Source organism: Semicossyphus pulcher, unplaced genomic scaffold, assembly GCF_022749685.1.
Source record: "Semicossyphus pulcher isolate SPU_LCO1_2020_fin unplaced genomic scaffold, fSemPul1.0.p SCAF_8, whole genome shotgun sequence".
Taxonomy (NCBI): domain Eukaryota; kingdom Metazoa; phylum Chordata; class Actinopteri; order Labriformes; family Labridae; genus Semicossyphus; species Semicossyphus pulcher.
The window spans coordinates 14484644-14499639 of NW_027211759.1; the positions used below are offsets into that span (position 1 = coordinate 14484644).

General features: G+C 39.1%; 2 protein-coding genes across 2 annotated transcripts; both read left to right on the forward strand.

Annotated features, from left to right (window-relative positions):
* Positions 1 to 1746: 1746 nt before the first annotated feature.
* Positions 1747 to 8522, forward strand: LOC138613458 (sulfide:quinone oxidoreductase, mitochondrial-like). Its single transcript, XM_069687137.1, has 10 exons — positions 1747 to 1906; positions 2544 to 2748; positions 2928 to 3098; positions 3192 to 3245; positions 3333 to 3527; positions 3603 to 3812; positions 4004 to 4187; positions 6997 to 7064; positions 7175 to 7353; positions 7450 to 8522. Exons 2-10 carry the CDS (start codon positions 2551 to 2553, stop codon positions 7505 to 7507), a joined length of 1317 nt encoding a protein of 438 aa, XP_069543238.1. The 5' UTR covers positions 1747 to 1906; positions 2544 to 2550; the 3' UTR covers positions 7508 to 8522.
* Positions 8523 to 9128: 606 nt separating this feature from the next.
* LOC138613108 (sulfide:quinone oxidoreductase, mitochondrial-like) lies at positions 9129 to 14528 on the forward strand. Its single transcript, XM_069686696.1, has 10 exons — positions 9129 to 9178; positions 9770 to 9972; positions 10174 to 10344; positions 10529 to 10582; positions 10683 to 10877; positions 10977 to 11186; positions 11431 to 11614; positions 13839 to 13906; positions 14016 to 14194; positions 14291 to 14528. The coding sequence occupies exons 2-10, from the start codon at positions 9775 to 9777 to the stop codon at positions 14346 to 14348; spliced, it is 1317 nt and encodes a 438-aa protein (XP_069542797.1). The 5' UTR covers positions 9129 to 9178; positions 9770 to 9774; the 3' UTR covers positions 14349 to 14528.
* The last annotated feature ends 468 nt before the right edge of the window (positions 14529 to 14996 follow it).

Sequence of the window (14996 nt, forward strand, 5' to 3'; positions counted from 1 at the left end):
CTCTCTCTCTCTCTCTCTCTCTCTCTCTCTCTATCTCTGACAAATTGACTCTAATAACGACATGCTGAGGAGCTCTTTTATATGTTAAATTTACTAAAACAAACAAACAAAAAATAGTTTAAAACTCTGCAACGTGATGCAAAGATATTTTTTTGTAGTTAAGGTTCGGGTATCATATTCTTTTTTAATCTTGCTATATCGTCCCCTATTGGCCTAAATGTTATTTTCTACAACCAAAACATAGATTGACCACAATATTCACACGGCCGCATTGGTCCTCTGATTGAGTAATATTTTGCTCTGATGCGCACTCAGGGCGTGAAGCTCGTGTCTTACTGTGTTCCAGGTTGTAAATTGTATAATGGACTCTGACAAACCAGTTCAATTTTACTGCTTCCTTATTGATCAGCAACATAAAAGACAGTGGGGAGTGGACATTTTGAGGGGCATGGCCCATATTTTAATATAAAACAACATATTTGATAACTCACAATTAAAGAACAGCTTACGTTGCACATTTTCCATAGCCTAAATAAGATGGTGAATGTCATCCCTCAGTTAATCAGGCTTGAAAAACCAGACTCTAGCTACTCATATTCACAACAGGTTATACTTTCAAAAAGCTGTAAACTGAATTGCCCTGGGGCGTTTCTGGTTTCCACAGCTGCCCTGTCTTCTCTGTTACATTACAGCTCCACTATAAAACAGATAATAAAGTGGGCAAAGTAGAAGAGGATCCCAGCTTGTGTTTTTGATATGAATGCCACAAACATTCACCTTTCAATGAACAAAATGACAAGTCAAGAAGATTGTTTATATAGCCTATGTCCCAAACACCTCAAACTTAAAACAAAACTGCATCTGTGTTTCAATCTTATCTCAAATTCAGCAACAATTTAGAATAGGCTACGTCTTAAAACAGAGTAAGACATAAACAGGTGTGTCGAGGGTGAGGTCGAGCCTGCAGGTAATATAAAACCATCAGATGTTCTCATTGCAATGGATTAAACAACTCCAAAGGACATGACTGTAGTCTTTATAGCAGTGTCTTATTAGCCAATAAAGCTGCATTATGTGTGGGGAAACTGGAACACAACACTTAACACTTGTTCTCCGTACAATGCAAGCCTACACTTTTTCTATTTCTGTACAATTATCAAGACACAAGGTTATTTGTTTTTTTGCACATTTGTAAAGTTGTCTATATTAAACATATAATGTGACTATTTGGAATTGGGATCTTAAACCTGCTACTTAGCCAACACATTTGTGAGAATGATTGTTTACAAGAAGTGCTGCATTCATGGGAACCTGGGAAATTGGATAGGCTCTTCCTAATTGCGGATTGCAGCCTCCGGCTATTTCACCCATAGTATGTATACTGTCCATGACTGCACTTCCAGCTAAGATAAGCCTGTAGACAACGGGAAGCAAAAACAAGTTTAAGTGTATTTCTGTAAACAAGCTTTGCAGTTTATCCCAGGACGTCTACGTACTGCCAGACAGGGACTCAGACAGCACCGGACAAACACTTAAGCACTGGAAAGTAGAGTTGTCAAATTTAGACAACCCATAAGCACAACATGAAAACTCATCATAGCTCGAGATCCCCGCAAGTATGATCAAAATCAGCTTCCTTATATCAGTGAAATGAAGAACCAAAGTTCTGAGAAACTGTTAGTTAAGAATTATCGCTTTTTGACAAAATAGGCGGGGCCTCCGTTCAGTCCGACGCTCGAAGGAGAAGTTACTGCAGGTCCACTTTGGGTTATTCTGTACACAGGTGGAGACAGTGACAGTACTCTTCTTCAGAGTGAAAGCAAGTCGGACTGGTCGGTCCTGGGATATTTAAGGATTATCTCCAAATTGACGATTAAACGGGCGGCCAACAGCAGTGCTTGTTTACGTAAGTAGTCTGTCTTTTTCTACGTTTCACTGCGAAACATTTCCTGTAAACAATACAGTTCAGAAGTAACGCCTACACTGTTACAGAGGCTCAATACGTTCAATACGTCGCGACGGCTCAGCTCAGATAGTTATATCATTTTGTGTACGTGCTGCTTTGTGTTTGGTTTAAATGCGTCTCTGACTGTCGTCGGACTTGGGCCGAGCTAAAGTTAAAGCATCTCCTCTTATTATGCTAAGTTTTTGTCTACAGCTAATCAAAAGTAAGTACCCATCAGCCATTGTGAACTTCTTCCAGCAAATAACCTGTTGCACGTGTATGTTGACAGGTCTTCTTATCTAGTATTTCCCTTGATACAGTAGGTTTGTGAGGTCAAGCAACAATCCAATTCATGATCTCATTTATCTCATTAGTGCATGTCAGACCCTAAATAATTAAGCAGATGAAAAAATTAAGATGTTTTAAACCTACTTAGAGAATTGGGTTGACTCTGACAACTTACTTGGGTTATTTACAGTAATCATACTCACAAAGTAGCAACTTCTTGATAGACAAAATTTAAATGTGGAGCAGCAATGAGTGTGCAAGTTTGATTGTTTGAATCTGCTAACTATAATGACCTGTCATTATTGTCCAGACACAGAATGGCTGCATTGGGACGTCTGAGGCAGTGCCACCCTGCGGGCATTGCTATCTCTCATCTTCACACTAGCAGCCGAATCTCTGCCAAACAGCATTACAAAATGCTTGTGCTAGGAGGAGGAAGTGGAGGAATTGCAATGAGTGCTCGAATGAAGAGGATGTTGGGAGCTGAGAATGTGGCTGTTGTTGAGCCCAGCGAGGCAAGGATCCAGTAGATTATGACTATTACTTGATACAACTTCTTTTAGAACATGATACAAACAACAAACTGAAATGTGGTGGCTTTCATCCATTCCAGTGTGAGTGTTTTGTTTCAGGCTCTCTGAAACTTCTTCCACCATCATGTAAGGCTGGTGTCGAACAATCTTTCTGTTTTCAGATGCACTACTATCAGCCAATATGGACACTGGTCGGTGCTGGCGCCAAAACTGTAGCCTCATCAGGTCGTTCCACTGCGAGTGTTATGCCATCTGGAGTGAAGTGGGTGAAATCTAAAGTTCAGGAAGTAAACCCAGACACAAACACAGTCCGCACAGATGATGGGAATGAGGTTTGTTTGCTTGTATATTTTACTGGCTTGGCATTGCATGGTAGTTTGTATTTAATCAGATCATTTTAAGATGATTTTGTTTGTTCCATGCAGATTTCGTATGAGTACTTGATTGTGGCTCTTGGTATACAACTCCATTATGAGAAGGTAATGCCTTGCTTCCTTTATCTGGTACCCTTTTCATATTTATAATGCAGTTACAGCCTAGAAAATGTACACCTTTTCTATATTTAGATTAAAGGACTGCCAGAGGGATTTGACCATCCAAAGATTGGGTCAAACTATTCGGTCCAAACTGTGGAGAAAACATGGAAAGCCCTGCAGGACTTCAAGGAAGGAAACGCTGTTTTCACTTTTCCAAATACTCCTGTGAAATGTGCTGGAGCGCCACAGAAGATCATGTACTTATCAGATGCCTATCTCAGAAAGGTACTTACATTTCAGATTTTAATAGTAACGTAGTTTTACAAAATACATTAAGATATTTTAATGTTTCTATCCAAGACAGGAAAAAGACCAAAGGCCAACATAATATACAACACGTCGCTACCTGTGCTCTTTGGGATCAAAAAGTATGCTGACTCTTTGTGGGACATTGTGAAACAACGTGACCTACAAGTAAACCTGCGGACAAACCTGATTGAAGTTCGAGCAGACAAGCAAGAAGCTGTGTTTGAAAACCTTGACAAACCGGGCGAAACCACAGTGATTGAGGTAACATTGTTAGTGTAACTCATCTGTGACTTTTACACGGTGGTGTAGTATTGACTGCCTTGTGAAATGGATTACCTATTGAGCCGTGTAAGATTAAAAATGATTGTGTGTGCCCATACAATACACATTTTCCTCCTGCCAGAGAAGGAAAAGATACTCACTTATTCAATCTTTGCATGTTTTGCTATTAGTATGAAATGCTTCATGTCACGCCACCAATGGGACCCAGTTCGGTGATTAAAGGAAGTCCACTGGCAGATGATGCTGGCTGGTTGGATGTTGACAAAGACAATCTCCAACACAAGAGGTATCCAAATGTTTTTGGGATTGGAGACTGTACCAGCCTGCCCACATCCAAAACTGGTGCTGCTGTCGGTGAGTGATTATTGAGTCATTCTTTTGAACATCGCATCAATGCAATACTGGAAAGCACCCTGTTGCTCCACACTGTTCATAAAGTTGTATCACTTTTTAACCGCTTGCTTTTTGTGTATTGCTCAATAACATATTTACAGAAAACTTCAAAAACATACACCAGGCGCTATAAAGCTTTTATTCTCGGGACACTTCTTGGTAGTATCTGGCCCATTATATGACAATGTAAGCCGAGTTTGATTTTATCATTGTATTGAAAATGTGTCATTTCCTGTCTGTTAACTGTGGGTTAAAGGATGGGAAGTTCCTGGCAACCTGATCATCACTGATAATGACAGAGGATGGTGTCTCGACTGTCATGGGTTTTGACCCCCTTTTGACATTATTCCTGCTGCCGTGTTCAAGAGGGATGAGCCCACTGCCACAGTTCATTTGCTATTGTAGAAGAAATTAATAATCTTCAGGTCCGATTCAGTGGCTGGTTCAGTTGAGTTTTATTCACTGCGCAGTGGAGAGAGATCATCACAGCAAGTTGTAGAAAACCTCTCTGACTAGAGTCCGCTCTAGCCAGATTATATATCTTGGGTCACAGTAAACAAAGGGCTAACCAAAAGGGCTATGCTAATTGAGATCGAGCAACAAAGGGCAATACACAACCAAGATGAAAGAAGCTACGGTGTCATTCTCAGAGGGGGGTGTCTGGGGGACCAAACTAACAAGAGGGTTCAAGCTAGCTTCTCGAGGCTCATACAGTGGTCTTAGGGGTGAACAACTCACAGCCTGATGGCTAAACAAATGTATAGAAGGAAGTTAATCACAGGGGTTCCTTTGGAAACATCAAAACCTTGATTAACACTGATGTGATCGTAGGAAAGAAAAAATAATACACTCGGATGTTGTTCAGCTCTGAAGTTGAAATTTGTTGAGACAATTTAACTAAAAGTAGAAAGGTGGAACGAATTGTGAAGAAAACCCTAATTATTTAAGATGTTGATAAATTCTGTTTCCACACTAGTCTGCATAGGAGGTGGGAGTCACCACCACCCTGCCTGTTGATGTTGGCCGTCACTGTGCTGTCGGTTCTGACAATGTGATGACGTGCTCTCAGTCTCAGCAGAAATTGTCAGAACTTCAGGACAGCTCTCAGCTCACGGACATGTATGTGCTGAGTCACAAATTGGCCATGTTAGTGTCCTTTGACCCCACAGCCTTTGACGTTCACAGACTGATCCGAGAGCACCCTCTTTAACTGTACTGGCTGAGGAATCTACCTTGTCGGGGTGGGACCCCTATGGACTCGGCAGGCGTCTTTGGACAGGATGCATGTGCATAAGGGCGAGAGGTACTACTGGCATCATTGCTGCCATTAGGCCAAAGGTTTTAAGAAAGGGGAACATCCAGAGCCCTGGTTGCTCTGCCAATAACCTCTTCAAAATTGCTGGCTAGCACTTCTTTCAAAGTGCTGCCTGTCATTGGCAGGCCACAGGATAATCCACTGCCCTCTGAAGGAAGAGACAGTGTTCCCCTGTTCTTTGCAACACCAGAGGGACCTGCCGGGATCCTGAACACCCCTATTTTTCCTGTGTCATTTTTCAAAATTTCCCCTTGGCACTTTAGAATAGGATAACTTGTACGCTTCACTTCACAAAAGTGTCAAAAGGTCTCTTTGGTAAGTGCAGGCATAATGGATCAGTCCATGCACAACTGTGGGCATCCCTGGACAATATAACATGCTGATGTCCCAGACTAGGCTGCACTTCCGCACAAATGCACCTGTTGACTTGCCATTCTAAGTACGTAAGTGCCCATCCTTTTTTTACCCCTGCTGGATTACTAGGGACTTGCTGTACATGTGTGCCAATTTTTGAATTTGGAGTCGGAGCGCGCTCTGCTGGACAAATTACATGATGACACAGTTTATAAATTACCCAAAGCAGTATTTTATTGGCTGACCGCCGGGGTCAGCCCTACACATGGTTCTGTATGTGACTGACTGACTGACTGAGTGAGTCAGTGACGGTACTTTCACAGCCGTAGAGCGAGAGAGTTGCAACATCGCAATGGCAGATCATGGAGCATATTGGACATCCACTGACGTGACTCTCTGTCTATACTCTGGAAACTTTGTTGGGGGAGTAGACAGGGCTGCTCGCCCGCAGCTCGTCCGCTGTCCTCACCTACGTTTTCAGCGCGCACCTGCTTTCAAACACATTGTCATCGGCCTCATAGGGACAGTCCTTGTAACACATTGCCCAGAAAAGCGCACATTGACCTGATGCAGTCAGCCACATACTATGGTTTTGACCTAGTTTTGTTATTCTACATCTGTGAGAAAAAGCTGAAAACATGTACGCTGATACTGATATATCTGGGATATGCCGATATTGGCCTTAAAATTCTTATTAATGAAATATCACCCTGGCACTAGTTAAGACCTTTCATTTTTATTTGCACCACTAAAGATCAAAGTGTGTTCCAAATCCTTACTAAATAATCTTTTTAAACGATTTTTAGTATCTAGTGCTTTAAAACTAAAAAGTGACATAATTTTGGGTATGCAGTTGTTGGATAATGAGTCATCAATCTTTGGGACGACGCTCCATTATCTGCAGTTTAATTTGAAGTACCATTCCTAAGTTGTCGTTTGATGGATGTCTCATGATGCATGTATTGTGTCATGTTCTGTTAAAAGTATATAGTACATACTTTATAGAATAAGTGTCAGTATGTATTTGGGACAAAGCATTTTTGTTGTTCCTAATTTCTAATAAAAATTGAAAAAGCTTCCCCTTTGTTTTCTGATTCTCAGCTGCACAGTCTGCTGTCCTGAACAGAACCATCAGTAAAATACTGAAAAACGAGAAGCCAGATAAGAAGGTAAGTGTCAAGTTAACATCAGGAATATGAGCAATGTTATAACGGCTCTGTTGGAAGTACCTCTGATGGAAAATATGCAAGTACATAATTAGTCATCCCTTTGTTCACAGTATGATGGCTACACCTCGTGTCCATTGGTCACAAGCTACAATACAGTAATTCTGGCCGAGTTTGACTACAATGGGCAACCACTGGAAACATTCCCCATCAACCAAGCCAAAGAAAGAAGACTCATGTACCACATGAAAGCTGATTTGATGCCTCACCTCTACTGGCATGGACTTCTAAGGTATGTAGATAATAAATAAACAACATATTTAAAGTTTGTAAAAATACCACACCATCAACCACATTTAGTTAATGTTCTTTGTTTCTGTTGCTGCAGGGGCCTGTGGGGTGGACCAGGACCGTACAGGAAACTCCTTCATCTTGGGATGAAATAAGACCGCAACATCAGTTTGCAAAGTTATAGTTACATTCCCTAAACTTAAGTAACTTAAGTTGCTCACTTAATCCATTGTTCTATAAAAGAGTGGACACAAACAGTGGCGAGTGCAAAGGTGAAATCATTATCACAGCAGGTTTGATCAAGTAACAGATTAAATATCTGCAGTTAAACCTGCTGTACATGGTGCATTGATACTACCATGGAAGAAAATGACTTCACTTATACCACAGAAAACACTGAGAATTAACACTCCACTCTGCAGTCCTTTGTACTTTTTTAATGCTTTTAGCTCAAACTTGTGTTTATTTTGCAACAGATCGTGTCTGAAAGACTTTTATGAAGATGGAAAGTTAGTAGCAACATTTTAAAGTGGCTGGAGAGACTTTAGAGACTTAATAGGGCCTGAAAATAAGTTAAAGTACTCCTGCTTGGATGTAACAAATGCATGAACTTTTAAAAGAGTCTTAAGCAAAAGTTTGTAGAAGAGTTTTTGATTTGCAGCCTCACTTGGACCAGTGTTGGTAAGCCAGTAGGGTTCACGGCCAAACTGAAGTAAGCAAGCCTCATCCAAAGATAATACACATAATTTTTATATTTTGACCCAAGTGGCCCTGTTTTAAGAACACTTACAGATGTTGATATTTTCGTACAACTACATGATCATTTGTTTCTGCTGGAAATTTGCTTGACAGCTGTAATCATTGTCCTACAGTCTTTTAGATAGTCTTTTAGCAATTGAATGGTCTTCAGGTCTGTTTTGAACCGAAAGCATCCAGTCTGTAGTTTCATACTTTATTAAGTATTTGTGCTACTGAACATGGGAAAGCTTAACCATTAAACTACCACAAGAGCTTTCCTTATTTTATTAACATCCGTCTTTGAAATATAGTTTTGTATATAGTGATTATTTTTTGTATCAGCGCTTATTAATAATGGATCATTAGTCTAATCTTTAATAAGTAACATGGCTCTAAACACATAAATCCACTGTAATTATGCAAATAAAGTGAAATTGTTGATGAAAAATCATGAATGTGTGCTTAATATAGTTTTGACCTTGTTGCACTTTATGGTTGTTTTTAGCCCTACAACGAGTAGTGTTACTGGAATGTACACTACCAGTCAAAAGTTTGGACCATTTTTATCATACAAGTGAATGGAAAAGTGTGTCCAAACTTTTGTCTGGTAGTGTATATATTCCATGGCAATGATATGCTGGCCTGTTAGGCTGCAGACCACACAGGGTCAACCCACATTTAAACACGCCCACTCTAATGGAGAAACATATAATAATTTGTTATTTAAAAATTAAGCATTGTCAACTTTTCTAAACACATTGGAAACGCGCCATGCAAAAATGATCAAAATCAGCTTTGTTGTGACACAATGTTTGATGTGAACCTAGAAACTGGCAGTCAAGAAATATCGCTTTTGATTGGTCGGACGACGGAGGAGGCGGGACGAAAGTTAGTTTAGCACGTCCCTCTAAAGTGTGGCGACTCCAAGTTCACATTGGGTTAAGCTTGAAGTTCGAAGTTCACGCAGGTTGTGCCAGGTGCTACTTTTCTACAGAGAGATAGCCAGTCGGACTGAATTTCCCTTGGTCGTTTCATGGTCTGAACTGAATTTACGGTAAAACGGGCGTAAAAAAGTAGTGCAGGTTGTGGTAAGTATACACAACAGTTCATGAATATCATGTTGACAGCTCTAACGGTACAGTGTTCAAGAATAATCATGTAGTCTCTGTACGTCCATAGCGTAGCAGGCAGGGCACCGGGCTAGCTCAGTTTAGATGTAAACAAACCTAGATAAAAGTACCTTGTCATTTCTTTAAGTGTTTGTTATTTGTGATTTTGTGAGACTGGCGCATAAATTAAAAGTATAGGCTATTTGAAAGTCAGAATCTCTCTCTCTCTCTCGAAAGAGAGATAAAGCAGGTCCTTATGCTTAATTTTAATCTACAGCTAAAGTAAAGTAAAGAGCAATTCACCGTTGTGAATTTGTTGCTGCATATATCCTCTTGTCAGTTTATTATGGATACTCACTTGTTACAATAGCAATGTGTGGTAAAGCCAGAAATAGATACATTATGTTATTGTTCTTAATAGTGCATGTCAGACCCTAAATATTTAAGAAGATTAAAAATAATTTATCTTAAACCTATTCAGAGAAGTATACCTATACCTATAGTTTAGTTTGAGCCACAAATATTTTATTTCAACAGTTTAAACTATAATGACCTGTCATTATTATCTAGACAGAATGGCTGCACTGCAACGTCTGAGGCAGTGCCACCCTGTGGGCATTGCTATCTCTCATCTTCACACAAGCAGCCGAGCCTCTGCCAAACAGCATTACAAAATGCTTGTGCTAGGAGGTGGAAGTGGAGGCATTGCAATGAGTGCTCGAATGAAGAGGATGTTGGGAGCTGAGAATGTGGCTGTTGTGGAGCCCAGCGAGGCAAGGATCCAGTAGATTATTATAATTCACTGTACTTCTGTTTGTCCAACAAAAAGAAACATAAACAACAAATAAACCAAAAAAAACTATTGAAAGTGGTGGCTTTCATACATCACACTGTGTTTTTTGTGTTTCAGTCTTTTAAAAACTTTTTTCTACCTTTAAGTGCAGCCGTGTCTTAAGACTTTTCTGTTTTTTCAGACTCACTACTATCAGCCAATATGGACACTGGTCGGTGCTGGCGCCAAAACTGTGGCCTCATCAGGTCGTTCCACTGCGAGTGTTATGCCATCTGGAGTGAAGTGGGTGAAATCTAAAGTTCAGGAAGTAAACCCAGACACAAACACAGTCCGCACAGATGATGGAAATGAGGTATGTTTGCTAAATGAATGTTTTTTTCTGATACGGTGTATATATTGAAATTGTAAAAAATGCTTAACAATGTATCATCAACTGGCTTGGTATTAGGTGGTAGTTGGCATATGAAGAGGACTGTTTAAATTATATAATTATCTATGTGCATCTATCCCAACTGAGACATTCTTTTATCTTATAGATCTCCTATGAGTATCTGATTGTGGCTCTTGGTTTACAGCTCCATTATGAGAAGGTAATGCCTTGTTTATTCAACACTTCCTCAATCAAGGAACCTTCTTCCATTATATTCTTCCATTATATAAATAACTAAATGTACACTACTTTTTATATAGGTCAAAGGACTAGCAGAAGGATTGGATCATCCAAAGATTGGGTCAAACTATTCAGTCAAAACTGTGGAGAAAACATGGAAAGCCCTGCAGAACTTCAAAGAGGGAAATGCTGTTTTCACTTTTCCAAATACTCCAATTAAATGTCCTGGAGCACCACAGAAGATCATGTACTTATCAGATGCCTATTTCAGAAAGGTTCATACTTTAAAAGTTTAATAACATTGTGGTACATATTAAACGTATCAAAAGTGGTTTTACAAATGTAATTAAGATATTTTAATGTTTCTATCCAAGACAGGAAAAAGACAAAAGGCCAACCTAATATACAACACATCGCTACCTGTGCTCTTTGGGGCCAAGAAGTATGCTGACTCTTTGTGGGAAGTTGTGAAACAACGTGACCTACAAGTAAACCTGCGGACAAACCTGATTGAAGTTCGAGCAGACAAGCAAGAAGCTGTGTTTGAAAATCTTGACAAACCAGGCGAAACCACAGTGATTGAGGTAACATTGTTAGTGTACCATAACAGTGACTTTTACATGGTAGTGTAGTATTGAATTCTTGAAATATGGAAATTCAACCACGTGACCTTGTGTGTGGAATGTAATGTAATGCTTTTTTTTGGTTACAACTCTGTTATTGCCAAACTAATACACAATACATTTTTCTATTCAATCTACTTATATGCCAAATCAGGAAAAGAGACTCCAGTGAATAACTCGTAATCTTTGCTCCTTTTGTTATTAGTATGAAATGCTTCATGTCACGCCACCAATGGGACCCAGTTCGGTGATTAAAGGAAGTCCACTGGCAGATGATGCTGGCTGGTTGGATGTTGACAAAGAAAATCTCCAACACAAGAGGTATCCAAATGTTTTTGGGATTGGAGACTGTACCAACCTGCCCACAGCCAGAACTGCTGCTGCTGTCGGTGAGTGATTATCGAGTCATTATTTTGAACATTTCATCAATGCAATACCGGAAAGCACCTATTGCTGCATACAGTTTATACAGTTTTATCAGTCACCTGGCGCATTGCATCAGTGTCTCTGTTAGCCTTTGTTTTAAAGTTTGATTGTACTATTACTTTTAGCTGAGAAATACTTTGATCTTGACACAAACATAGAGTGAAGAGTTTAACTTTTGGTGCCAAGCTAATTTATCGTATTGTGCCAAGCTAATTTCTATATATTTGTGTATTGTGACAATTCCTGCCTATCACCTGTGGACCAAGTGATGAAAAGTTCCTGGTCAATCAGATGTATATATGATGACATGAGTTAGAAACCAGCTCTCATCCCTTCCTGCACAGCTGCAATCTGACTGCAGTGAAGGTTTAAGCCTAATCATGCTCATCAAGTGTAAATTCAGTGTATTTATCCTACGTATATCATGCTTAAAGCTGTGTGTGTGCATGTGTGTGACACATGATGTGAAGATCCACATAGGATGAATCTTGATGAATTTGATCCAATCCAATCCAATCCAATCCACTTTATTTATATAGCACATTTAAAAACAACAAGGTTACCAAAGTGCTGCACAACAGATAAAAACAGTAAGTAAGTAAAATTCAAATGTTAAAATAAATATATAAAAAGTAAAAGATTAATTTTTTGGCTTTGTTTATATATTTTAATTTAATCCAGTAAATGCCTGCAAATGATTTTTTACATTTCTTCAAAAGTTTTATTTTATTTTAAGTGAAGATACAGAAAAAACTAATGACTCAATCTTTGTTATTTTAACATATGTAAACACACTGTATTCACATGAATATTTAAGTATGTTTAAGTTTAGATATTCATCTTTACTATCATGCCAGCATAGAATGCTATGGCTCTATGACCATTTGTGTAACTATTTAGACCTTGGAACAACAAGGAGGCATGTGAGGATCTCAGGGAGCAGGAGCGGACATAGGGCAAAATGAGATCTGATAAATAACTTGCAAGGTGCAAGGGAAGTAATACATAATATTTTAACAGGTAGCAAGAGTTGAGAAGCCAGGTTTTTCAAATGTGATCATGTTTCTTAGCCTGAGTCAATATCTTGGCAGCAGAGTGTTTGAGGAGCTGGAGATGGAAAAAGGATACATTAGTTCAGTCATTTTGTTATAAAAAGCTAGGATAACAGTTTCCAGAGTTTTGGTTGAGATAAATGGTATAATCCAGATTACGAAAGTAGGATTGAACCACTGATTTTTGTCTGATGTATGTATAAACTAAGGCTTTTATTAAAAATGACACATAGATTTCTGCAATGAGTTATTTGTTATTTTGGAATTAGCATTATCTTTTCATATGATCACTATCTCTGTCTTAATTGTTTGACCGGTCACAGCTGAGGTAGATCTGAGAACCATCTGTGTAAAAATGGAAAGCGATATTATGTCTTTGTATGAGGCAGCCAAAAGGGAGTAATTAATGGAAAAGAGTCCTGGACCTGGCATCGAGCCTTGGGGGACACCACAGTGAAAACCTGTTGTAGCTGACCTTGCATCATCAATACCAACATAGAAAACGTTGTCACTTAACTAGGACCTAAACTTGTCTAGGGCCCAACCACTGATACCAACCAAGGTTTCAAGCCCGTCCAGTAATCTAAAGTAAGGTATCAAAAGCTTTACTAAAATCCAGGAGAACAAGTTTTAAATCCAGCATCAGCTGACAGCGATAACTCATTTAAAGCCCTAAGAAAAGCTGTGTCATTACAAAAGTTTTTTTTTCAAATTATAATATTGTTTTCATGAGTTAAAGCTTGCACTTGATCTGCTACAACATTTCCTGTTCATGGATACTCGTCTCCCGCAAATGAAATGGAGGTACTATTTACAGCCGGAAAACAAAATAATTTGTGATGGGTGGTGAAACGTCTCAGAGGTTAGTCTTGGAAAACAAAATTAGTAATTAATAGGAGGAAGAAACTCTGCTTTCTTTGTCTAAACTCAAATGTGCAGTGACTTTTCAGAGTTGCCGTTAAACAGATGTCTCCTGTTGAACATGTCCTGTTTAACATCTCCTGTTAAAACAGCCTACTAGGAACACTGTAATGAAGTAGATACTGTAAAGAATGAGTATTGATTGGGACACATTACTTGTCTTTTATTTGTAATAAAAATTGAAAAAGCTTCCCCTTTTTTTTCTGACTCTCAGCTGCACAGTCTGCTGTCCTGAACAGAACCATCAGCAAAACACTGAAAAACGAGAAGCCAGATAAGAAGGTAAGTGTCAAGTTAACATCAGGAATATGAGCAACGTTATAACTGCTCTGTTCGAAGTACCTCTGTTGGAAAAGAATACAAGTATAATCAATATTTGCCTTGTTTATAGTATGATGGCTACACCTCGTGTCCATTGGTCACAAGCTACAATACAGTAATTCTGGCCGAGTTTGACTACAATTTACAACCACTGGAAACATTCCCCATCAACCAAGCCAAAGAAAGAAGACTCATGTACCACATGAAAGCTGATATGATGCCTCACCTCTACTGGCATGGGCTTCTGAAGTAAGTAGATAATTTATTAGAATGATCAAATTTGGAGGAAGTGTCCCACACCATCAACCACATTTAATTAATGTTCTTTATTTTGTCTTACTTCAGGGGCCTGTGGGGCGGACCAGAACCATACAGGAAACTTCTTCATCTTGGGATGAAATGAAACCGCAACATCAGTTTGTGAGTTTGTAGTTACATTCCCTAGGGAAAGAAATAGCACCTTCAATCCACCATTCCTAAAGGTGGAAATATACACTGGCTAATATGCTGGTGAAATCTATGTCCCATCAAACAGGTTTTACCAAGTAACAGATTAAATACCTGCAATTACACCTGCAGTAGATGCTGCATTGATATTACCATGGAAGAAAATGACTCCCTGTAATGAGAAAGAGTCACTCGTGGTGCACAAAACACTTAACATTAACACTGAACTCCTCGGTTCTGTGTGTTTTGTAGCTGCTTTTAGCTTCATCTTTTCGCACAAGATTCTTTGATTTACAGCCTCAGGTGGAAGAGTGTACTTTACTAAGTAAGTAGGTTCTCTTAGGTAACTTCTTTCTGCAGGGTATATAGTCTGTGTTGCCTGTGTACATCCAGGTATCTCACCCTAGATACCCTATTATTAGAAAAATAAACACTTATAAATGTTGATGTTTTGGTACAATTACAGATCAAATGTTTCTGCAGGATATTTTAGGGATGCTCTACTCGACAGCTGCAATGATGGTCCTCTAGTCTTTCAGAGTGTACATTAGTGAATGCATGATATTAAAAGTGTAGCTTATCATAACTTTAGCAATTCAATGAT